General features: G+C 38.4%; 1 protein-coding gene across 1 annotated transcript in view; it reads right to left on the minus strand.

The window, feature by feature from the left end:
• ABCB7 (ATP binding cassette subfamily B member 7) overlaps window positions 1-26,063 on the minus strand; it is a gene marked incomplete at its 5' end in the record, with an annotated part of 143,400 nt that overhangs the window by 33,833 nt on the left and 83,504 nt on the right. Inside the window, 8 exons of the mRNA XM_079910471.1 lie at window positions 14,101-14,230; window positions 14,390-14,553; window positions 15,115-15,272; window positions 16,178-16,352; window positions 17,228-17,315; window positions 17,408-17,496; window positions 18,047-18,315; window positions 19,181-19,313. Coding sequence (XP_079766597.1) covers window positions 14,101-14,230; window positions 14,390-14,553; window positions 15,115-15,272; window positions 16,178-16,352; window positions 17,228-17,315; window positions 17,408-17,496; window positions 18,047-18,315; window positions 19,181-19,313 — 1,206 coding nt within the window. The remainder of the gene's footprint in view (window positions 1-14,100; window positions 14,231-14,389; window positions 14,554-15,114; window positions 15,273-16,177; window positions 16,353-17,227; window positions 17,316-17,407; window positions 17,497-18,046; window positions 18,316-19,180; window positions 19,314-26,063) is intronic.

The following is a 26,063-nucleotide window of genomic DNA, read 5'->3' on the forward strand; positions in this document are numbered from 1 at the left end:
CCTAGGTATTTCATCCTTTTTGTTGCAATGATAAATGGCAGTGCTTCCTTAATTTCTCTTTCAGATTTTTCATCATTAGTGTATAGGAATGCATTAATTTTGTATCCTGATACTTTACCAAACTCATTGATTAGGACTAGTAGTTTTCTGGTAGCATCTTTAGGCTTCTCTATGCATAGTATCTTGTGATCTGCAAACAGTGACAGCTTTACTTCTTTTCTGATTTGGATTCCTTGTATTTCATTTTCTTCTCTGATTTCTGTGGCTAAAACTTCCCAAAAAATGTTCAATAATAGTGGTGAGGTCGGGCAACCTTGTCTTGTTCCTGATCTTAGTGGAAATGGTTTCAGTTTTTCACCATTGTGGACGATGTTGCCTGTGGGTTTGTCATATATGGCCTTTATTAAGTTGAGAAAAGTTCCCCCTATGCCTACTTTCTGGAGGGTTTTTATCATAAATGGGTGCTGAATTTTGTCAAAAGCTTTTTCTGCATCTATTGACATGATCATATGGTTTTTATTCTTCACTTTATTAATATGATGTATCACATTGATTGATTTGCGTATATTGAATAATCCTTGCATTCCTGGGATATATCCCACTTGATCATGGTGTATGATCCTTTTAATGTGCTGTTGGATTATGTTCCTAGTATTTTGCTGAGGATTTTTCCATCTATGTTCATCAGTGATATTGGCCTATAGTTTTCTTTCTTTGTGACATCCTTGTCTGGTTCTGGTATCAGGGGTGGCCTCATAGAATGAGTTTCGGAGTGTTCCTCCCTCTGCTATATTTTGGAACAGTTAGAGAAGGAGAGCTGTTAGCTCTTCTCTAAATGTTTGATACAATTCACCTGTGAAGCCATCTGGTCCTGGACTTTCGTTTGTTGTAAGATTTTTAAATCACAGCTTCAATTTCAGTGCTTGTGATTGGTCTGTGTATATTTTCTATTCCCTCCTGGTTCAGTATAGGAAGGTTGTGCTTTTCTAAGCATTTGTCCATTTCTTCCAGGTTGTCCAATTTATTGGCATATAGTTGCTTGTAGTAATTTCCCATGATCCTTTGTGTTTCTGCAGTGTCAGAAGTTACTTCTTTTTCATGTCTAATTCTATTGATTTGAGTCTTCCCCCTTTTTTCTTGATCAGTCTGGTTAATGGTTTATCAATTTGTTTATCTTCTCAAAGAAAGAGCTTTCTGTTTTATTGATCTTTGATGCTGTTTTCTTCATTTCTTTTTCATTTATTTCTGATATGATCTTTATGATTTCCTTCCTTCTGTTACCTTCGGGTTATTTTGTTTTTCTTTCTCTAATTGCTTTATGTGTAAGGTTAGGTTGTTTATTTCAGATGTTTCTTGTTTCTTAGGTAGTACTGCATTGCTATAAACTTCTCTCTTAGAAGTGCTTTTGCTGTATCCCACAGATTTTGGGTCACTGTGTTTTCATTGTCATTTGATTCTAGGTATTTTTTGATTTCCTGTTTGATTTCTTCAGTGATTTCTTGGTTATTAAGTGGTATGTTGCTTAGCCTCCATGTGTTTGTACGTTTTATAGATTTTTTCCTGTAATTGATATATAGTCTCATAGAACTGTGGTTGGAAAAGACACTTGATATGATTTCAAATATCTGAAATTTACCAAGGCTTGATTTGTCACCCAATATATGATCTATCCTGGAGACTCTTCCATGAGCACTTGAGAAGAAAGTGTATTGTGTTTTTTATGGATGGAATGTCCTATAAATATCAATTAAGTCCATGTTGTTTAATGTGTCATTTAAAGCTTGTGTTTCCTTATATATTTTCATTTTGGATGATCTCTCCATTGGTGATACTGTGGTGTTAAAGTCCCCTACTATGAGTGTGTTACTGTTGATTTCCCCTTTTATGGCTGTTAGCATTTGCCTTCTGTATTGAGGTGCTCCTATGTTGGGTGCATAAATATTTACAATTGTTATATCTTCTTCTTGGATTGATCCCTTGATCATTATGTAGGGTCCTTCTTTGTCTCTTGTAATAGTGTTTATCTTAAAGCCTCTTTTGTCTGATATGAGAATTGCTACTCCAGCTTTTTTTTGATTTCCATTTGCATGGAACATCTTTTTCCATGTCCTCACTTTCAGTCTGTTAGGTGTCCCTATGTCTGAAGTGGGCCTTTTGTATACAGCATATGTATGGGTCTTGTTTTGGTATCCATTCAGCCAGTCTATGTGTGTTGGTTCGAGCATTTAATCCACTTACATTTAAGGTAATTATCAATATGTATGTTCCTATTACCATTTTCTTAACTGTTTCGGGTTTGTTATTGTAGATCTTTTCCTTCTCGTGTTTCCTGCCTAGAGAAGTTCCTTTAGCATTTGTCGTAAAGCTGGTTTGGTGGTGGTGAATTCTCTTAGCATTTTTTTTTTTTTTTTTTGCGGTACACGGACCTCTCACTGTTGTGGCCTCTCCCGTTGCGGAGCACAGGCTCTGAACGCGCAGGCTCAGCGGCCATGGCTTACGGGACTAGCCGCTCTGCGGCATGTGGGATCTTCCCAGACTGGGACATGAACCCGTGTCCCCTGCATCGGCACGAGACTCTCAACCACTGCGCCACAAGGGAAGCCCTGAATTCTCTTAGCTTTTGCTTGCTTGTAAAGGTTTTAATTTCTCTGTCGAATCTGAATGAGATTCTTCCTGGATAGAGTAAACTTGGGTGTAGGTTTTTCGCTTTCATGACTTTAAATATGTCCCGCCACTCCCTTCTGGCTTGCAGACTTTTTGCTGAAACATCAGTTGTTAACCTATATAAGATTCCCTTGTATGTTATATATTGCTAATCCCTTGCTGCTTTTAATATTTTTTCTTTGTATTTAATTTTTGATAGTTTGATTAATATGTGTCTTGGTGTTTCTCCTTGGATTTATCCTTTATGGGACTCTCTGCACTTCCTGGACTTGATTAACTATTTCCTTTCCCATATTAGGGAAGTTTTCAACTATAATCTCTTCAAATATTTTCTCACTCCCTTTCTTTTTCTCTTCTTCTTCTAGGACCCCTATAATTCGAATGTTAGTGCATTTAATGTTGTCCAAGAGGTCTCTGAGACTGTCCTCAATTCCTTTCATTCTTTATCTTTATTTTCTTCTGCAGTAGTTAGTTCCATTATTTTATCTTCCAGGTCACTTATCCGTTCTTCTGCCTTAGTTATCCTGCTATTGATTCCTTCTAGAGAATTTTTTATTTTATTTATTATGCTGTTCATCATTGTTTGCTCTTTAGTTCTAGGTCCTTTTAAAATGTTCTGGTACTTTCTCCATTCTATTTCCAAGATTTTGGATCATCTTTACTATCATTACTCTGAATTCTTTTTCAGGTAGACTGCCTATTTCCTCTTCATTTGTTAGGTCTGGTGGGTTTTTACCTCACTCCTTCACATCTGCTGTGCGTTTGCTTGTCTTCTCATTTTGCTTAACTTACTATGTTTGGGGTCTCCTTTTTGCAGGCTACAAGTCTGTAGTGCCCAGTTTTTCTGCTATCTGCCCCTAGTGGCTAAGGTTGGTTCAGTGGATTGTGTAGGCTTCCTGGTGGAGGGGACTAGTGCCTGTGTTCTGGTGGATGAGGCTGTATTTTGTCTTTCTGGTGGGGAGGTCTGCATCTGGTGGTGTGTTTTGGGGTGTCTGTGACCTTATTATGATTTAATGCAGCACCTCTGTTAATGGGTGGGCTTGTGTTCCTGTCTTGCTAGTTGTTTGGCATAGTGCATCCAGCATGTAGCTTGCTGGTCATTGAGTGTAGCTGGGTACTGGCGCTGAGATGGAGATCTCTGGGAGAGCTTTCGTTGTTTGATATTATGTGGAGCTGGGAGGTCCCTGGTGGACCAGTGTCCTGAACTCGGCTCTCCCACCTCAGAGGCACAGGCCGGACACCTTACTGGAGCACCAAGATCCTGGCATCCACACAGCTCAGAATAAAAAGGAGAAAAAATGAAAGAAAGAAAAAGAAATAATAAAATAAAGTTATTAAAATACAAAATAGTTATTAAAAATAAAAAAATTAGGGGCCTTCCTTGTGGCGCAGTGGTTGAGAGTCGGCCTGCCGATGCAGGGGACACAGGTTCATGCCCCGGTCCGGGAAGATGCCACATGCTGTGGAGCGGCTAGGCCCATGAGCCATGGCCGCTGAGCCTGCGTGTCTGGAGCCTGTGCTCCTCAACGGGAGAGGCCACAACAGTGAGAGGCCTGCGTACCGCAAAAAAAATAAATAAATAAGTCAAAAAATTAAAAAGTAATTCAAAAAGGAAACAAAGAAAGGCACAGGACAGCAACCAAAACAAAAAGCAAATCCACCAATAAGAAAAATTAAAAACTATACTTACAAAAGAAAAAAGAAAACGGGCAGACAGAACGCTAGGACAAATGGTAAAAGCAGTTATAGAGACAAAATTACACAGAGAAGCATACACAAAAACACTCACAAAAAGAGAAAAATGAAAAAATATATATATCGTTGCTCCCAACGTCCACTACCACAATTTGGAATGATTTGTTGTCTATTCAGGTATTCCACAGATGCAGGGTACGTCAAGTTGACTGTGGAGAGTTAATCCACTGCTCCTGAGGCTGCTGGGAGCCTCCCTTTCTCTTCTTTGTTCGCACAGCTACTGGGGTTCAGCTTTGGATTTGCCCCTGCCTTTACGTGTAGGTCGCCTGAGGGCGTCTGTTCTTCACTCAGACAGTACGGGGTCAAAGTAGCAGCTGTTTATGGGGCTCTGGCTCACTCAGGCTGGGGGGAGAGAGCGGTACCGAACGTGGGGCGAGCCTGCAGCGGCAGAGGCCAGCATGACAATGCAACAGGCTGAGGCGTGCCGTGTGTTCTCCCGGGAAAGTTGTCCCTGGATCACAGGACTCTGGCAGTGGCGGGCTGCACAGGCTCCCGGGAAGGGAGGTGTGGACAGTAACCTGTGCATGCACACAGGCTACTCGGTGACTGCAGCAGCAGCCTTAGCATCCCATGCCTGTCTCTGGGGTCCATGCTGAGAGCCTCAGCTTGCACCCATCTCTGGAGCTCATTTAGGCAGTGCTCTTAATCCCTTCTCCTCGCGTACCGCAAAACAAAAAGGCAAGGAAAAGTTTTCTGCCTCTTTGGCAGTTCCAGACTATTGCCCGACTCCCTCCAAGCTAGCTGTGGTGAACTAGTCTCCTTCAGACTGTGTTCACACAGCCAACCCCTGTCCTCTCCCTGAGATTTGACCTCCGAAGCCCAAGCCTCAGATCCCAGCCCCCACCAGCCCTGGTGGATGAGCAGACAAACCTCTTGGGCTGGTGAGTGCTGGTCAGCACTGAGCCTCTGTGCAGGAATCTCTCTGCTTTGCCCTCTCCACGCCTGTGGCTATGCTCTCCTCCGTGGCTCCGAAGCTTCCCCCCGGCCTACCCCCATTTCCGCCAGTGAAGGGGCTTTATAGTGTGTGGAAGCTTTTACTCCTTCACAACTCTCTCCCACTGGTGCAGGTCCCGTCCCTATTCTTTTGTCTCTGTTTTTTCTTTTGCCTTTTGCCCTACCCAGGTGCTCGGGGAGTTTCTTACCTTTTGGGAGGTGTGAAGTCTTCTGACAGCATTCAGAAGGTGTTCTGTAGTAGTTGTTCCACATGTAGATTTATTTCTTATGTACCTGTGGGGAGTAAGGTAATCTCCACGTCTTACTCTTCCACCATCCTGAAGGTCTTCTCAAAATAGACTTTAAAATAAAGACTATTACAAGAGACAAAGAAGGACACTACCTAATGATCAAGGCATCAATCCAAGAAGTCAATATAACAATTGCAAATACCTATGCACCCAACATAGGAGCACCTCAATACATAAGGCAAATGCTAACAGCCATAAAAGGGGAAATCAGTAGTAACACAATAATAGTAGTGGACTTCAACACCACACTTCCACTAAGGGACAGATCAACCAAAATGAAAATAAATAAGGAAACACAAGTTTAAATGACACATTAAACAAATGGACTTAATTGATATTTGTAGGATATTCCATCCAAGAACAACACAATACACTTTCTTCTCAAGTGTTTATGGAACATTCTCCAGGATAGATCATATCTGGGGTCACAAATCAAGCCTTGGTAAATGAAGGACAACTGAAAAGGTATCAAGTATCTTTTCTGACCATAACACTATGGAACTAGATATCAATTACAGGAAAAATAGGTAAAAAGTACAAACACATGGAGCCTAAACAATACACTACTAAATAACCAAGAGATCACTAAAGAAGACAAAGAGGAAATCAAAAGATACCTAGAAACAAATGGCAATGAAAACTTTACAACCCAAAACCTATGGGATTCAGCAAAAGCAGTTCTAAGAGGGAAGTTTATAGCAACACAATCCTACCTCAAGAAACAAGAAACATCTCAAATCAACAACCTAACCTTACACCTAAAGCAATTAAAGAAAGAAGAACAAAAACCCCTCAAAGTTAGCAGAAGGAAAGAAATCATAAAGATCAGATCAGAAATGAAGGAAACAAGGAAACAATAGCAAAGATCAATAAAACTAAAAACTGGTTCTTTCAGAAGATAAACAAAATTGATAAGCCATTAGCCAGATTCATCAAGAAAAAAAGGAGAAGACTCAAATCAATAGAATTAGAAATGAAAAAGGAGAAGTAACCACTGACACTGCAGAAACACAAAGGATCATGAGAGACTAATACAATCAAGTATATGCCAATAAAATGGACAACCTGGAAGAAATGGACAAATTCCTAGAAAAGCACAACTTTCCGAAACTGAGCCAGGAAGGAACAGAAAATATACACAGACCAATCACAAGCACTAAGTTGAAACTGTGATTAAAAACCTTCTAACAAACAAAAGCCCAGGACCAGATGGCTTCACAGGTGAATTCTACCAAACATTTAGAGAAGAGCTAACACCTATACTTCTCAGAGTTTTCCAAAATACAGCAGAGGGACGAACACTCCCAAACTCATTCTACGAGGTCGCGAATACCCTGATACCAAAACCAGATAAAGATGTCACAAAAAAGGAAAACTACAGGACAATATCACTGATGAACATAGATGCAAAAATCCTCAACAAAATACTAGCAAATAGAGTCCAACAGCACATTAAAAGGATCATACACCACGATCAAGTGGGATTTATCTCAGGAATGCAAGGATTCTTCAATATACGCAAATCCATCAACGTGATATACCATATTAACAAACTGAAGGAGAAAAACCATATAATCATCTCAATAGATGCAGAAAAAGCTTTCTACAAAGTTCAATAACCATTTATGATAAAAATCCTCCAGAAAGCAGGCAGAGAAGGAATGTACCTAAACATAAGAAAGGCCATATATGACAAACCCACAGATAACATTGTTCGCAATGGTGAAAAACAGAAACCATTTCCACTAAGAACAGAAACAAGACAGGGTTCCCCATTCTCACCACTATTATTCAACATATGTTTGGAAGTCTTAGGCACAGCAATCAGACAAGAAAAAGAAAGAAAAGGAATCCAAATCGGAAAACAAGTAAAACTGTCACTACTTGCAGACTATACACAGAGAATCCCAAAGATGCTAGCAGAAAACTACCAGAGCTAATCAACAAATTTGGTAAAGTAGCAGGATACAAAATTAATGCACAGAAATCTCTAGCATTCCTATACACTAATTATGAAAAATCGGAAAGAGAAATTAAGGAAGCACTCTCATTTACCATTGCAACAAAACAAATAAAATTCCTAGGAATAAACCTATGTAATGAGACAAAAGACCTGTATGCAGGAAACTGTAAGACACTGATGAAAGAAATTAAAGATGATACAAATAGATGGAGAGATATACCATGTTCTTGGATTGGAAGAATCATTATTGTGAAAATGACTATACTACCAAAAGCAATCTAGAGATTCAATGCAATCTGTATACCAATGGCATTTTTCACAGAACTAGATCAAAAAATTTCACAATTTGCATGGAAACACAAAAGACCCCGTATAGCCAAAGCCATCTTGAGGAAGAAAAATGTAGGTGGATGAATCAGGTTCCCTGACTTCAGACTATACTACGAAGCTACAGTTATCAAGACAATATGGTACTGGCACAAAAACAGAAAGATAGATCAATGGAACAGGATAGAAAGCCCAGAGATAAACCCATGCACATATGGACACCTTATCTTTGATAAAGGTGGCAGGAATGTACAGTGGAAAAAGGACAGCCTCTTCAATAAATGGTGCTGGGAAAACTGGACAGGTACATGTAAAAGAATGAAATTAGAACACTCTCTAACACCATACACAAAAATAAGCTCAAAATGGATTAAAGACCTAAATATAAGGCCAGAAACTATCAAACTATTAGAGGAAAACATAGGCAGAACACTCTATGACATAAATCACAGCAAGATTCTTTCTGACCCACCCCCTAGAGTAATGGAAATAAAAACAAAAATAAACAAATGGGACCTAATGAAACTTCAAAGCTTTTGCACAGCAAAGGAAACCATAAACAAGACCAAAAGACAACCCTCAGAATGGGAGAAAATATTTGCAAATGAAGCAACTGACAAAGGATTAATCTCCAAAATTTACAAGCAGCTCATGCAGCTCAACAACAAAAAAACAAACAACCCAATCCAAAAATGGGCAGAAGACCTAAATAGACATTTCTCCAAAGAAGATATACAGACTGCCAACAAACACATGAAAGAATGCTCAACATCATTAATCATTAGAGAAATGCAAATCAAAACTACAATGAGATATCATCTCACACCAGTCAGAATGGCCATCATCAATAAATCTAGAAACAATAAATGCTGGAGAGGGTGTGGAGAAAAGGGAACCCTCTTGCACTGCTGGTGGGAATGTGAATTGGTTCAGCCACTATGGAGAACAGTATGGAGGTTCCTTAAAAAACTACAAATAGAACTACCATATGACCCAGCAATCCCACTACTGGGCATATACCCTGAGAAAACCGAAATTCAAAAAGAGTCATGTACCAAAATGTTCATCGCAGCTCTATTTACAATAGCCCGGAGATGGAAACAACCTAAGTGCCCATCATCGGATGAATGGATAAAGAAGATGTGGCACATATATACAATGGAATATTACTCAGCCATAAAAAGAAACGAAACTGAGCTATTTGTAATGAGGTGGATAGACCTAGAGTCTGTCATACACAGTGAAGTAAGTCAGAACGAAAAAGACAAATACAGTATGCTAACACATATATATGGAATTTAAGGAAAAAAAAAATGTCATGAAGAACCTAGGGGTAAGGCAGGAATAAAGACGCAGACCTCCTAGAGAACGGACTTGAGGTTATGGGGAGGGGGAAGGGTGAGCTGTGACGGGGCGAGAGAGAGTCATGGACATATACACACTAACAAACGTAGTAAGGTAGATAGCTAGAGGGAAACAGCCGCATGGCACAGGGATATTGGCTCGGTGCTCTGTGACAGCCTGGAGGGGTGGGATAGGGAGGGTGGGAGGGAGGGAGACGCAAGAGGGAAGAGATATGGGAACTTATGTATATGTATAACTGATTCACTTTGTTATAAAGCAGAAACTAACACACCATTGTAAAGTAATTATACCCCAATAAAGATGTTAATAAAAAAATAAAAAAAAAAAAAAAAAGAATAAAAACCTATCTAAGGTAAAAAAAAAAAAAAAAAAAAAAAAAAAGATGTCACAAAAAAGGAAAACTACAGGACAATATCACTGATGAACATAGATGCAAAAATCCTCAACAAAATACTAGCAAATAGAGTCCAACAGCACATTAAAAGGATCATACACCACGATCAAGTGGGATTTATCTCAGGAATGCAAGGATTCTTCAATATACGCAAATCCATCAACGTGATATACCATATTAACAAACTGAAGGAGAAAAACCATATAATCATCTCAATAGATGCAGAAAAAGCTTTCTACAAAGTTCAATAACCATTTATGATAAAAATCCTCCAGAAAGCAGGCAGAGAAGGAATGTACCTAAACATAAGAAAGGCCATATATGACAAACCCACAGATAACATTGTTCGCAATGGTGAAAAACAGAAACCATTTCCACTAAGAACAGAAACAAGACAGGGTTCCCCATTCTCACCACTATTATTCAACATATGTTTGGAAGTCTTAGGCACAGCAATCAGACAAGAAAAAGAAAGAAAAGGAATCCAAATCGGAAAACAAGTAAAACTGTCACTACTTGCAGACTATACACAGAGAATCCCAAAGATGCTAGCAGAAAACTACCAGAGCTAATCAACAAATTTGGTAAAGTAGCAGGATACAAAATTAATGCACAGAAATCTCTAGCATTCCTATACACTAATTATGAAAAATCGGAAAGAGAAATTAAGGAAGCACTCTCATTTACCATTGCAACAAAACAAATAAAATTCCTAGGAATAAACCTATGTAATGAGACAAAAGACCTGTATGCAGGAAACTGTAAGACACTGATGAAAGAAATTAAAGATGATACAAATAGATGGAGAGATATACCATGTTCTTGGATTGGAAGAATCATTATTGTGAAAATGACTATACTACCAAAAGCAATCTAGAGATTCAATGCAATCTGTATACCAATGGCATTTTTCACAGAACTAGATCAAAAAATTTCACAATTTGCATGGAAACACAAAAGACCCCGTATAGCCAAAGCCATCTTGAGGAAGAAAAATGTAGGTGGATGAATCAGGTTCCCTGACTTCAGACTATACTACGAAGCTACAATAATCAAGACAGAATGGTACTGGCACAAAACCAGAAATATAGATCAATGGAACAGGATAGAAAGCTCAGAGATAAACCCTCACACATATGGTCACCTTATCTTTGATAAAGGAGGCAAGAATATACAATGTAGAAAAGACAGTCTTGTCAATAAGTGGAGCTATGAAAATTGGACAGCTACATGTAAAAGAATGAAATTAGAACACTCCCTAACACCGCACACAAAGATAAACTCAAAATGGATAAAGACCTAAATGTAAGGCCAGATAGTATAAAACTCTTAGAGGAAAACATAGGCAGAACACTCTTGACATAAATCACAGCACGACCCTTTTTGACCCCCTTCCTAGAGAAAGGGAATTAAAAACAAAAATAAACAAATGGGACCTAATGAAACTTAAAAGCTTTTGCACAGTAAAGCAAACCATAAACAAGATGAAAAAGAAAACCCTCAGAATGGGAGAAATATTAGCAAATGAACCAAGGGACAAAGGATTAATCTCCAGAATATACAAGCTGCTCATGCACATCAATATCAAAAAAATAAAATAAATAAACAACCCAACCCAAAAATGGGCAGAATACCTAAACAGACATCTCTCCAAAGAAGATATACAGATTGCCAACAAACATATGAAAGGATGCTCAACATCACTAATCAATAGAGAAATGCAAATCAGAACTACAATTAGGTATCACCTCACACCAGTCAGAATGGCCATCATCAAAAAATCTACAAACAATTAATGCTGGAGAGGGTGTGGAGAAAAGGGAACCTTCTTGCACTGTTGGTGGGAATGTAAATTGATACAGCCACTATGGAAAACAGTAAGGAGGTTCCTTAAGAAACTAAAAATAGAACTACCATACGAGCCAGCAATCCCCCTATTGGGCATATACCCTGAGAAAACCATAATTCAAAAAGAGTCATGGAACACAATATTCATTGCAGCTCTATTTATAATAGCCAGGAGATGGAAGCAACATAAGTGTCTTATGTTGAATGGACATAGAAATGTGGCACATATATACAATGGAATATTACTCAGCCATAAAAGGAAACGAAATTGAGTTATTTGTAGTGAGGTGAATGGACCTAGAGTGTGTTCATACAGAGTGAAGTATGTCAGAAAGAGAAAAACAAATACCATATGCTAACATATATATGGAATCTAAAAGAAAAAAAAGGTTGTGAAGAACCTAGGTACAGGACAGGAATAAAGATGCAGACATTGAGAATGGACTTGAGGACACAGGGAGGGGGAAGCGTAAGCTGGGACGAAGTGAGACAGTGGCATGGACATATATACACTACCAACCGTAAAATAGCTAGCTAGTGGGAAGCAGCCACATAGCACAGGGAGATATGCTCGGTGGTTTGTGTCCACCTAGAGTGGTGGGATAGGGAGGGTGCGAGAGAGACGCAGAGGAAGGAAATATGGTGATATATGTATATGTGTAGCTGATTCACTTTTTGATACAGCAGAAAGTAACACACCCTTGTAAAGCAATTATACTCCAATAAAGATATTAAAAAAAGGGAAATAGAAAATATAAGGTAAAACAAAAATTAAGTAAATAATCCATAATCCCACCATCCAGCAATAACTACTATTAACATGTTGCTGTATTTTCTCCAATATTTTTTCTGTTATAATGTATTCATTTAGTATTATAAAACTGAGATATTACATTTTGTTTGGTAACTTCTTTTTCAACAAACTTTGTATCTGAGCATTTATCTATGACACTCAATACTCTTTACAAACATGATATTTAAAAATGACTGTATGACATTTGATCCTATGCTGATAATTTAACCATCTACTTAATACTGGATTTTATAGTGTTTCCAACTTGTGCTGGTATAAATAACACTATAATGAACTGTTTAGCATAGAAAAATCTGTTCACTTCCCTGTTTATTTCCTTACTAAAACTTCCTAGAGGCAGAATTACTGTAATAAAGGGTATAAATATTTTTCAGACTCTTGCTACATACTGCCAATTTGTTCATCAGGAAAGTTGTATGCTTCCTCCAGCAAAACAGACTAGCCATTTCACACAGCCTTGCCCAAACTAAATACTATGAGTTTTAAAATCCTCAGCAGTTTAATAGGTGATAAATGGTATCCCATTGTTGATTTAATTACTAAGACTTCTAATGAGGATGAGTATCTTTTCTTTCATTTATTGACCATGTATATTTTTCCTTAGTGAATAAAACATTTTCTTTTTCAAAACGATGGGGGTAATTATTATACAGCCCAAGAGAATGGATGAGGACACTGAGCCCTAAGCAGGAACAGCCCAGAATTCAGTTCACTTCATATATGGTTTAGGTCAGTGTTTTTCAACATATAGTCTATGAATCACCTAAATCACCTAGAAGGCATATTCAAAAATGCAGGTTTCTGGGGCCCCCACTGCCCTCCTAAACCAGAACCAAGGTGTGTGAAAGAGAGTTGGAATTTCGATAATCTCCCTAAGTGACTCAAAATTTGGGATTCTCAGTGAAAGAGAGGACAGGGCAGAGTGGCATGTGTTAGATCACTTGATGACCTTTTACAAGCTACATAAAAGGAACTGTCTGATCCTTTTCTTACAGTTCTCCCAGGGATTTGGTTCTGATTCTAGGCTGCAACTAACTCCCAGGTCTCTCTATTGGCTTTCAGTATAAGAAAAACTCACATCCTGTAAGGCTACCTCCTTCTTACTTTCTCAGATCTTACTCTGAGCTTATGTTTCCCCCTAAAGTCACTCAGCAAATACTTGTTAAATGCTCACTATGGGTCGGGCACTGTGCTTGGTACTGTGGGAACAAGGCATAGCAACTTGAAGTTGGCAGCCAGACTGCTTTGTAATTTTTATAAATTTACTCTGCCAAAAACTGCTCAAAATTAAAATAATAGTTTTCATTTACTGAACAATTATGTGATGGACATTGTACTTGGTACTTTACACATATTATCTCTACTCCATAATAATTCTGTCCTACAAGAAAACGGTATCCTTATTTTACAGATGAGGAAACTCAGGCCCAAGGCCATACAATGTATATGGGTTAGAGCTGGGCTTACAATTCTGTTCTATTTGACTCCAGTCTGGGCTCTTTCCTCTATGTTATGCTATCTTCCTAAGGCTTAAAAAAATCTTCCCATCATGAAGATTTTTGAATTCATGTTTTTTTGTCTTTTTGGTAACAGAATATGGCCTGTAGGGCCTAACACTTCCAACTTAATTAGCATATACTGACTCTCTGGATTCAAATGATTCTAGTAAAAGATCCACCAACCCAATATACCTTCCCCCAAATAAGTTTTTTCTTTTTTTAAATACCTGAGGTACCACTCCCACTGCCCTCCGAAGGCTTTCCAGGCTCACATCTTGTATATTTTGACCAGCAAGGTAAATGTTACCCTTTTGAGGCTCATAGAAGCGAAACAACAGCCTCACTATTGTGCTTTTCCTGAAATAGGAGACAATGAAAGGTTATGTAGCTCCAACTGGCATTAGGGAGCCCCTATTTTAAACCACAGTCATCATTTTATTATGACACATAAAAAAATATTACAATGGGAGTCAGCAATCAACAATGCAGAATTTTATAAAGAACTAAATTACCTACCCTGACCCACTACCTCCTACAATGGCCACTTTCTTTCCTGCAGGAACTTCAAAAGATATTCCACTAAGGACTTTCTGTCCCTCAATGTATTCAAAATGCACATTATCAAAGGCCACCGTAGCTGTCTGTGGTGTGATCTGAAGGGGAGATGCCATCGCTTTGTCCTAGCAGGGAAGAGAAAAGAAAAAGCCACTTTACACACCTCCTAGAGTACAGCTATGCAATTTTCTAATTCACAGAGAGAAAAAGGAAAATAAAGGGAAAGGAGGAGGTTTATAAGTGGAGTTAGACCACTTCTAAGCATGCTTTTAAAAATGTTTTTTCACTCTTCACTGTTAAGGGTAAAAATCCCGAATGCTTTGATTTCTGATAAATTTGTTTTGGGGGTAAAGAGGGATGGTGGGCAGGGGAGAAAGGAGGTTGACAATGTGAGGAGAGGCAATCACATTTTATATCATTATTAGCAAAAGTAAATCAGGTGCAAGTACAAATATAGAAGTTAACAAAATTTAGCTTCTAGGTATAATATTCTTTGCTAATACTGTAAGGTTTCTAAACACAGAAGTAAAAGCTGTAACAGCCTTTTAATACACATGATAGTCCCAATTCCTGCAAAAGAGAAATTAGTTTGCTAATATGGTAATGTAAAAATATTCCCCCGGAATAATACCATTAATGAGATGATGCTTATATGCTTTTAAAAAGGTACTAAATAGGTTACTTACTTTAATTCGGGTGTCTACCTTGAGTAGAGTAAACAAGGTGTTCATATCTATAAGTGCTTGTCTAGTTTCTCTGTATACAGTTCCCAGAAAGTTAAGGGGCAATGAAAGCTGAAAAAGCAGTCCATTCACCATTACTAAATCTCCAACAGTAAGGGTACCTTAATATGCAGTTGGTAGAAAAAAAAAATTTAGATGTTATGAACTTTCCAGTTTAAGATAGAAAAGTTTACAGTTTACTACTGTGGAATACAGTTCAAAATGTACATAATCAGCAACTCTTAGGCCTACTCAAATTCCAAAGCATTTTAATCCATGATATAGGAAAATAGGGAACTAGATATATGCTAACTGGAATGGCAAAAGCCCACCCATACACGACACATAATATATAAGTAAAAGAGAATGGCTTAAGTGAGGAAAGAAATGGAAGGCTGAAAATCTCTCCTTTCTTCCTAAGAAAGTTCCTTGTAATGTAAAATAGAAGTTTTTTAAAGTATAAATTAAAAAATTGGAGCAAATGGATATCATGATTGGGAATTGATAAACCATGTATTAAGGTCTCAGTGAACGAATAAATCCTAACTAAGCAAGCAGGTTACAGAAAAGAGGCACAGATATTATTTACTTTTGCAATGTTTTGCAATGAACAACTAATAGAAAAATTAAAAGGTTACTAGTAATTTTTATATGACTGCCTGCATTTTAGTCCTTTGGACTAAATACTAAATTAATTACATTTCTTTCCAGGTCTACAAGAGAAATTAGAAATATCAGATGCTAAAAAGAAAGTTACTCTGAAAAGAATCAGGTTGTAGCCCCACAAACAGTAATCCCAATCAATGAGAGAACCAGTGCTAAACTTGTAGTGTTAAACAAAGGAAAGTAAAAAAAACATCATCATGTAATCAAGAAAACATATTCTGATACAAAAATGAAAGTACTCCAAGGATGTTATAGCACCTTATTGAATATGCTTTATGAGACTAATATACACATTTATTTCATTAATCTTTATAAAGGTTAAGTAAAACATAGACTAATGTGAAAACCACATATCCATTACCTGCCACAATTCCCTGACTGGCGAGCACCATTATGGCTGTTAAACCAACACTGAAAATAGCACTTTGACCAAAGTTCAGCATAGCCAGAGTAGAGGTACTTTTCAATGAAGCAGTCTCATATGTCTTCAAAAATCCATCATATCTTTGTGCTTCATAATTTTCATTATTAAAATACTACAAAATACATAAAAATAGTAACTACATACAACTATAATTGGAATTTAATCTCTTAAGTGATTAGAAACCTTTTCATGGATACAATTTTGTACTGCATACACCATTTTAAAAACTGACTTTCCATATATTGGACTATGGTACTCCTGCAGTTTTCCACAATGGACAGTATTTGAAAAGTCCATAAAATTCATCCCCCAAACATTTACTGAATGCCTAGTTAATTTAAACCCAGATCTAAAAATGCTGTCAATGGCACTTCCTTCACAAAGCCTTGCCTTGATCCTCTGGGACTCTGAATTGACAATTCTCATTGCCCCCACCACATTACACCTTTCTCATGTAGCCACTTGCATACTTTACTTTAACTCTCCCAGTGCTTAGCAAATTCTGGGGAGGCAAGGATCAAACAGTAATCATTGTTTTTACCACCCTCCCCCATTACAGGACTTAGCATAGCGCTTTGCACACAAGAGGCATTCAGTAATATTTGTTAAATGGAAAAATGAACAGATAAATGAAGTAGTGAAATGAATTATGAATGAATTATGAAATGAATTAGTGAAAAACACTATGCTAGGCAGTATGAGGGATAGAGTCAAGAACTTAGTGTGCATTCTGAATCAAGATGCTAACCATACTGTCACTACTTATAAATTAATTCAGAAGGTAAAATTCCGATGGTGCCACACAAAAAATGTGGTAGAAAGGGCAATTTCTAAACAAAAGAAAAACAATAAAGTACAATTATTTCATCATACCTAGAGATCCTATACTAATCTGTAGCTCTAACTTACAGCACCTATTCAATTAAATGGCAGAACAAACCTTAGTGTGGTGTGAAAGGAAGAGGAAAGTAAAATTAAACATATTACCTTCACAGTTTCATAATTCAGCAGCGAGTCTATGGCAGCGTTACCTGCATCATTATCTGCTTTGTTCATCTCTATTCTAAATCTAGTTCTGTAAGACAAAGATTTGCATAGGCATGGAATGTTTGCTACAGAAGCATAACTAATTTCTGAACCTTGACTGACCTCTGGGGGATACCTTACCTCCACCGTGTGACAGCAACTGTGAATGCTGTGTATGCACCAAGTGTCCCAAGGGTCACCAGTGCAAACTGGGCACCACATCTATAATACTGGAGAAGGCAAAAGAAGAAATGAGAAACAGTCATTGCTCTTGCCAAATAGTTTATAATATACATTAGCAAATCGCAAAGATTTTAATTAAAAAATATGTTGGTATAAAGTTGTATATATGAAAAACTGAGTGAGGAAACAAATACCTTAGAAAATCAACTTTAAGTTATATGCATACTTTTAATTATAAAATATGAAATTGCCTAAAATGCTACAAATGGTGAATAGAAAGAAACCTAGATAATCTGAGCATACCAGTCCAAAGCCATATACCATAATGTCTGTTAACAAAAAAACTGCAACCACTAGCTAAATGACTGACCTATGTGTAGAACTGAACAGCTCTTTACAATAATAACATGATCAAGACTTTGGACACAGTCCCTTGAAGCTTGTGGAAAAATAATTAAACAAACTGTATAACCCTTCTGGCACCATGGGATTTTGCTTTCAAATCATAAGCATGCAATAGTACAAAAGCTTCAAGTACTAAATAGCTACTAACAAGAATGTAAGATAAAAGCTTGTCATGAAAAATGTTTTACTTACCAAAACACCACTGACAAGGGTCACCTCAAACATGATGGGAAGAAGATTAAACACTAAAGCACTCAGGACAAAACTGATACCCCTTGTCCCTCTGTCAATAGCCTTTGACAAAGCTCCTGTCTGTCTGTTCAGGTGGAAAGCGAGATCCAGGTTGTGAAGATGGAGAAAGACATTTTTGGCTATTCTTCGGATTGAATTTTGTGCTACCTTGCCAAATACTGCATTTCGAACTTCATTAAAAAAGGCAGCTCCAGCTCTTGATACACCATCTAGCAATACAATCAAGAAAAAGTGGGGTGTAAAAATATTAGAATCGTTGGAGTATAAAAACGTCAAGGGCTCAGAAAATGTTTGTACAATGAATGACTATATCACAGAATACTTACACTAAAAGAAACCTAGAAAATATCTAGCCTACTGAGTATCAATCTTTCCACCACCATGAAAACTTTTCATTGTTATTTTTTCCCATAAGATTCCAAATGTTGAAAGATTTTTCCAAGTAACAGCAGCCCATAAGGCCTTATTGTGGATAAATGTACAGTATCTGTTGAGGTTTTGTGATCTAATTCAATTCCCCCAAATAACAAATGATAAAATCGAGATCCTGAAAAATCCAAGTGCCTTGACTAAGCATGCCCCAACTCAGGTCTGAGTTTCATAAAGTATCCTTTCTACTGCATGGGGACACAAAGCACTATATTCTGTTCTTTACAAATTGTAGATTTGTGTCATGGCTATTGAATATAATTTAATAACACATTAATACAGGTATATCATTATGTAGCAATTTCCTATTCAACGGCTAACAACAACAGCAAGAAAATAACTAGCCTTACTAAAAAAATACCTTATAAGGAGCCTAACTATTAGAAGCGGTTGTTATGAATTTAATGTCTTACTTCATGTTATTGTTTTCTAGAACTTAGAAAAAGAGACTTTTATTACAGAATTTTTGGAAAGTATATCATACAAAGAATTTTTTAAAAACCACACATCAAACAAAAAATCTCACATAAAACAAACATCCAAAATGCTAAGTTGTGTTTGTGGTGAAAAGGTCATATGCTCAAATATGATGAAACCCTCTTGAAGAAAGTCAACACCTGTAGACAGATTAAAGAACCAACATACAGCCAATGAGAACTGCCGTTGCCATGGTTGCAACTGTATTTGGTGCATCACTCAGGTTCAGCATGTTTCCCGACATCTGGTTGAGGCTGTCTACAGCATATTTAAACATGAAGGGAACCACAATATTCATAGCCTAAAAACAAAAGCAGCAATTATCAATCATATGCAAATTATGTATTCATAAAAGTACAAATATTTACCTTAAATTAGTATTTATGGGAATGTTTAGATATTAACCACTTACTAGTATTGGAATGATTTTCCCAGTTTATAAAGATAAAATCTTTGGCAGTGGGAGAGCTGTCATTTCAGGATTCCTAACTCACACTGACTGCCATGTTAATATTCATTTATAAGCTATGTGCATTAGTCAAATGCTCCTGCCTCCATGAAATCGCCCCTGATCATCCACTCAAAAATGCTTTCTCCATTATCTAAAATCCTACAGAGCTCATAACACTTACAGCAAACTGCCTTATACTGTAGTTATTTGTGTATATAAGTACAATGCTTTGTATATAGCAGGTATTCAATAAATATATGTAAAATTATTTATTCACCAAAATAATGGTAAAACTGAAATTATACAGCAAAAAAGGATCTCAAAAGCAGATAAATTACAAGTATCTGTAGCTGATTCACCATTCAGGGGGAAAAAAAACCCAACACTGATAGATCTATTTGCCCCAGAAAAAAATCCCTTTGCTCCAACACCATACAAAAGAAAACCCAGGAGGTTGAGGAAGATGGCAGAAGACTAAGACGTGGAGATCACCTTCCTCCCCACAGATACATAAGAAATACATCTACACGTGGAACTGCTCCTATAAAACACCCACTGAACACTGGCAGAAGACCTCAGACCTCCCAAAAGGCAAGAAACTCCCCATGTACCTGGGTAGGGCAAAAGGAAAAAGAATAAACAGAGACAAAAGAATAGGGATGGGACCTGCACCAGCAGGAGGGAGGTGAGAAGGAGGAAATGTTTCCACACACTAGGAAGTCCCTTCACTGGTGGAGACTGCAGGTGGCGGAGGGGGAAAGCTTTGGAGCCACGGTGGAGAGCGCAGCAACAGGGGTGCGGAGGGCAAAGCAGAGAGATTCCCATACAGAGGATCGATGCCGACCAGCACTCACCAGCCCGAGAGGCTTGTCTGCTCACCCACCGGGGCAGGCGGGGGCTGAGAGCTGAGGCTCGGGCTTCGTTCAGAGCACAGGGAGAGGACTGGTGGCGTGAACACAGCCTGAAGGGGTTAGTGCACCACGGCTAGCCGGGAGGGAGTCGGGGGGGAAAGTCTGGACCTGCCCAAGAGGCAAGAGACTTTTTCTGCCCTCTTTGTTTCCTGGTGCGCGAGGAGAGGGGATTAAGAGCACTGCTTAAAGGAGCTCCAGAGACTGGCGCAAGCCGCGGCTTTCAGCACAGACTCTAGAGACGGGCATGAGACGCTAACGTTGTTGCTGCCACCACCAAGAAGCCTGTGTGCAGGCACAGGTCACTCTCCACACCTCCCCTCCCGGGAGCCTGTGCAGCCCGCCACTGCCAGGGTCCCGTGATCCAGGGACAACTTCCCTGGGAGAACACATGGTGCGCCTCAGGCTGGTGCAACGTCACGCTGGCCTCTGCCACCACAGGCTTGCCCCACATCCAAACCCCACCCTCCCCTAGGCCTGAGTGAGCCAGAGCCCCCGAATCAGCTGCTCCTTTAACCCCGTCCTGTCCGAGCAAAGAACAGACGCCCTCAGGCGACCTACACGCAGAGGTGGGGCCAAATCCAAAGGTGAAACCCAGGAGCTGTGCAAACAAAGAAGAGAAAGGGAAATCCTCCCAACAACCTCAGGAACAGCGGATTATTCCTCCACAATCAACTTGATGTACCCTGAATCTGCGGAATACCTGAATAGACAAGGAATCATCCCAAAATGAGGAGGTGGACTTTGGGAGCAAGATAGATTCTTTCTTTCCCTTTTCCGCTTTTTGTGAGTGTGTATGTGTATGCTTCTGTGTGAGATTCTGTCTGCATAGCTTTGCTTTCACCATTTGTCTTAGGGTTTGTCCGTCCATTATATTTTATTTTTTACTTAAAAAATCTTATTTTCCCTAATAATTATTTTTTATTTTAATTATTTTCTTTTATCTTACTTTATTTTATTTTATCCTCTTTCTATTTTTTCTCCCTTTTATTCTGAGCCGTGTGGATGAAAGGCTCTTGGTGCTCCAGTGAGGAGTCAGTGCTGTGCCTCTAAGGTGGGAAAGCCAACTTCAGGACACTGCTCCACAAGAGACCTCCCAGCTCCACGTAATATCAAATGGCGAAAATCTCCCAGAGATCTCCATCTCAATACCAAGACCCAGCTTCACTCAACGACCAGCAAGCTACAGTGCTGGACACCCTATGCCAAACAACTAGCAAAACAGGAACACAACCCCACCCATTAGCAGAGAGGCTGCCTAAAATCATAATAACGGCACAGACACCCCAAAACACACCAACAGATGTGGACGGGCCGACCAGAAAGACAAGATCCAGCCTCATCCACCAGAACACAGGCACTAGTCCTCTCCACCAGGAAACCTACACAACCCACTGAACCAACCTTAGCCACTGGCGACAGACACCAAAAACAATGGGAACTATGAACATGCAGCCTGCAAAAAGGAGACCCCAAACACAGTAAGATAAGCAAAATGAGAAGACAGAAAAACACACAGCAGATGCAGAAGCAAGGTAAAAACCCACCAGACATAACAAATGAAGAGGAAATAGGCAGTCTACCTGAAAAAGAATTCTGAATAATGATAGTAGAGATGATCCAAAATCTTGGAAATAGAATACAGAAAATGCAAGAAACATTTAACAAGGACGTAGAAGAACTAAAGAGGAAGCAAGCAACGATGAACAACACAATAAATGAAATTAAAAATACTCTAGAAGGGATCAATAGCAGAATAACTGAAGCAGAAGAACAGATAAGTGACCTGGAAGATAAAATAGTGGAAATAACTACTGCAGGGCAGAATAAAGAAAAAACAATGAAAAGAACTGAGGACAGTCTCAGAGACCTCTGGAACAACATTAAATGCACCAACATTCAAATTACAGTGGTCCCAGCAGAAGAAGAGCAAAAGAAAGGGACTGAGAAAATATTTGAAGAGATTATAGTTGAAAACTTCCCTATATGGGAAAGGAAATAGCTAATCAAGTCCAGGAAGCACAGAGAGCCCCATATAGGATAAATCCAAGGAGAAACATGCCAAGACACATATTTATCAAACTAACAAAAATTAAATACAAAGAAATCATATTAAAAGCAGGAAGGGAAAAACAACAAATAACACACAAGGGAATCCCCATAAGCTTAACAGCTGATCTTTCAGCAGAAACTCTGCAAGCCAGAAGGGAGTGGCAGGACATATTTAAAGTGATGAAGGAGAAAAACCTACAACCAGGATTACTCTACCCAGCAAGGATCTCATTCAGATTTGATGGAGAAATTAAAACCTTTACAGCAGGCAAAAGCTGAGAGAGTTCACCACCACCGAACCAGCTTTAAAACAAATGCTCAAGGAATTTCTCTAGGCAAGAAACACAAGAGAAGGAAAAGACCTACAATAACAAACCTAAAACAGTTAAGAAAATGGGAATAGGAACATACATATCGATAATTAGCTTAAATGTAAATGGATTAAATGCTCCCACAAAAGACACAAACTGGCTGAATGGATACAGAAACAAGACACATACATATGATGTCTAAAAAAGACCCACTTCAGACCTAGGGACACATACAGACTGAAAGTGAGGGGATGGAGAAAGATATTCCATGCAAATGGAAATCAAAAGAAAGCTGGAGTAGCAATTCTCGTATCAGACAAAACAGACTTTAAAATAAAGACTATTACAAGAGACAAAGAAGGACACTACATAATGATCAAGGGATCGATCCAAGAAGAAGATATAACAATTGTAAATATTTATGCACCCAACATGGGAGCACCTAAGTACGTAAGGCAAATACTAACAGCCATAAAAGGGGAAATCGACAATAACGCAATCATAGTAGTGGACTTTAACACCCCACTTTCACCAATGGATAGATCATCCAAAATGAAAATAAATAAGGAAACACAAGCATTAAATGATACATTAAACAATATGGACTTAATTGATATTTATAAGACATTTCATCCAAAAACAATAGAATACACATTTTTCTGAAGTGCTCATGAAACATTCTCCAGGATAGATCATATCTTGGGTCACAAACCAAGCCTTGGTAAATATAAGAAAATTGAAATTGTATCAAGTACCTTTTCCGACCACAACATTATGAGACTAGATATGAATTACAGGAAAAGATCTGTAAAAAATACAAACACATGGAGGCTAAACAATACATTACTTAATAACCAAGAGATCACTGAAGTAATCAAAGTGGACATCAAAAAATACCTAGAAACAAATGACAATGAAACCACGACGACCCAAAATTTATGGGGTGCAGCAAAAGCAGTTCTAAGAGGGAAGTTTAGAGCAATACCATCCTACCTTAAGAAAAACGAAACATCTCAAATAAACAACCTAACCTTGCACCTAAAGCAATTAGAGAAAAAAGAACAAAACAACCCCAAAGTTAGCAGAAGCAAAGAAATCATAAAGATCAGATCAGAAATAAATGAAAAAGAAATGAAGGAAACGATAGCAAAGATTAATAAAACTAAAAGATGGTTCTTTGAGAAGATACACAAAGTTGATAAACCATTAGCCAGACTCATGAAGAAAAAAAGGGAGAAGACTCAAATCAACAGAATTAGAAATGAAAAAGGAGAAGTAACAACTGACACTGCAGAAATACAAAAGATCATGAGAGATTACTACAAGCAACTCTATGCCAATAAAATGGACAACCTGGAAGAAATGCACAAATTCTTAGAAATGCACAACCTGCCGAGACTGAACCAGGAAGAAAGAGAAAATATGAACAGACCAATTACAAGCACTGAAATTGAAACTGTGATTAAAAATCTTCCAACAAAGAAAGCCCAGGACCAGATGGCTTCACAGGTGAATTCTATCAAACATTTAGAGAAGAGCTAACATCTATTCTTCCCAAATCCTTCCAAAATATAGCAGAGGGAGGAACACTCCCAAACTCATTCTATGAGGCCACCATCACCCCGATACCCAAAGCAGCAAAGATGTCACAAGAAAAAGAAAACTACAGGTCAATACCACTGACGAACATAGATGCAAAAATCCTCAACAAAATACTAGGAAACAGAATCCAACAGCACATTAAAAGGATCATACACCATGATCAAGTGAGGTTGATCCCAGGAATGCAAGGATTCTTCAATATATGCAAATTAGTCAATGTGATAAACCATATTAACAAACTGAAGGATAAAAAACATATGATAATCTCAATAGATGCAGAAAAAGCTTTTGATAAAATTCAACATCTGTTTATGATAAAAACCCTCCAGAAAGTAGGCATAGAGGGAACTTTCCCCAACATTAATATAGGCCAGATATGACAAACCCACAGCCAACATCCTCCTCAATGGTGAAAAACTGAAAGCATTTCCACTAAGATCAGGAACAAGACTAGGTTGCCCACTCTCACCACTATTATTTAACATAGTTTTGAAAGTTTTAGCCACAGCAATCAGACAAGAATAAGAAATAAAAGGGGCTTCCTTGGTGGCGCAGTGGTTGGGAGTCCGCCTGCCGATGCAGGGGACACGGGTTCGTGCCCCGGTCTGGGAGGATCCCGCATGCCGCGGAGCGGCTAGGCCCGTGGGCCATGGCCGCTGGGCCTGCGCGTCCGGAGCCTGTGCTCCGCAACGGGAGAGGCCACGACGGTGAGAGGCCGCGTACTGCCAAAAAAAAAAAAAAAAAAAAAGAAATAAAAGGAATCCAAATCGGAAAAGAAGAAGTAAAGCTGCCACTGTTTGCAGTACATGATACTATACATAGAGAATCCTAAAGATGCTACCAGAAAAATACTAGAGCTAATCAATGAATTTAGTAAAGTAGAAGGATACAAAATTCATGGACAGAAATCTCTGGCATTCATATACACTGATGATGAAAAATCTGAAAGTGAAATTAAGAAAACACTCCCATTGCAACAAAAAGAATAAAATATCTAGGAGTAAACCTACCTAAGGAGACAAAAGACCTGTATGCAGAAAATTATAAGACACTGATGAAAGAAATTAAAGATGATACAAATAGATGGAGAGATATACCATGTTCTTGGATTCGAAGAATGAATATTCTGAAAATGACTCTACTACCCAAAGCAATCTACAGATTCAATGCAATCCCTATCAAACCACTGGCATTTTTCACAGAACTAGAACAAAAAATTTCACAATTTGTATGGAAACACAAAAGATCCCGAATAGCTAAAGCAATCTTGAGAACGGAAAATGGAGCTGGAGGAATCAGGCTCCCTGACTTCAGACTATACTACAAAGCTACAGTAATCAAGACGCTATGGTACTGGCACAAAAACAGAAATATAGATCAATGGAACAGGATAGAAAGCCCAGAGATAAACCCACACACATATGGGCACCTTATCTTTGATAAAGGAGGCAAGAATATACAGTGGAGAAAAGACAGCCTCTTCAATAAGTGGTGCTTGGAAAGTTGGACAGGTACATGTAAAAGTATGAAATTAGAACACTCCCTAATATCATACACAAAAATAAACTCAATATGGATTAAAGACCTAAATATAAGGCCAGATACTATCAAACTCTTAGAGGAAAACATAGGCAGAACACTCTATGATATAAATCACAGCAAGATCCTTTTTGACCCACCTCCTAGAGAAATGGAAATAAAAACAAAAATAAACAAATGGGACCTAA

This window comes from Stenella coeruleoalba (assembly GCF_951394435.1).
Source record: "Stenella coeruleoalba genome assembly, chromosome: X".
Classification (NCBI taxonomy): Eukaryota; Metazoa; Chordata; class Mammalia; order Artiodactyla; family Delphinidae; genus Stenella; species Stenella coeruleoalba.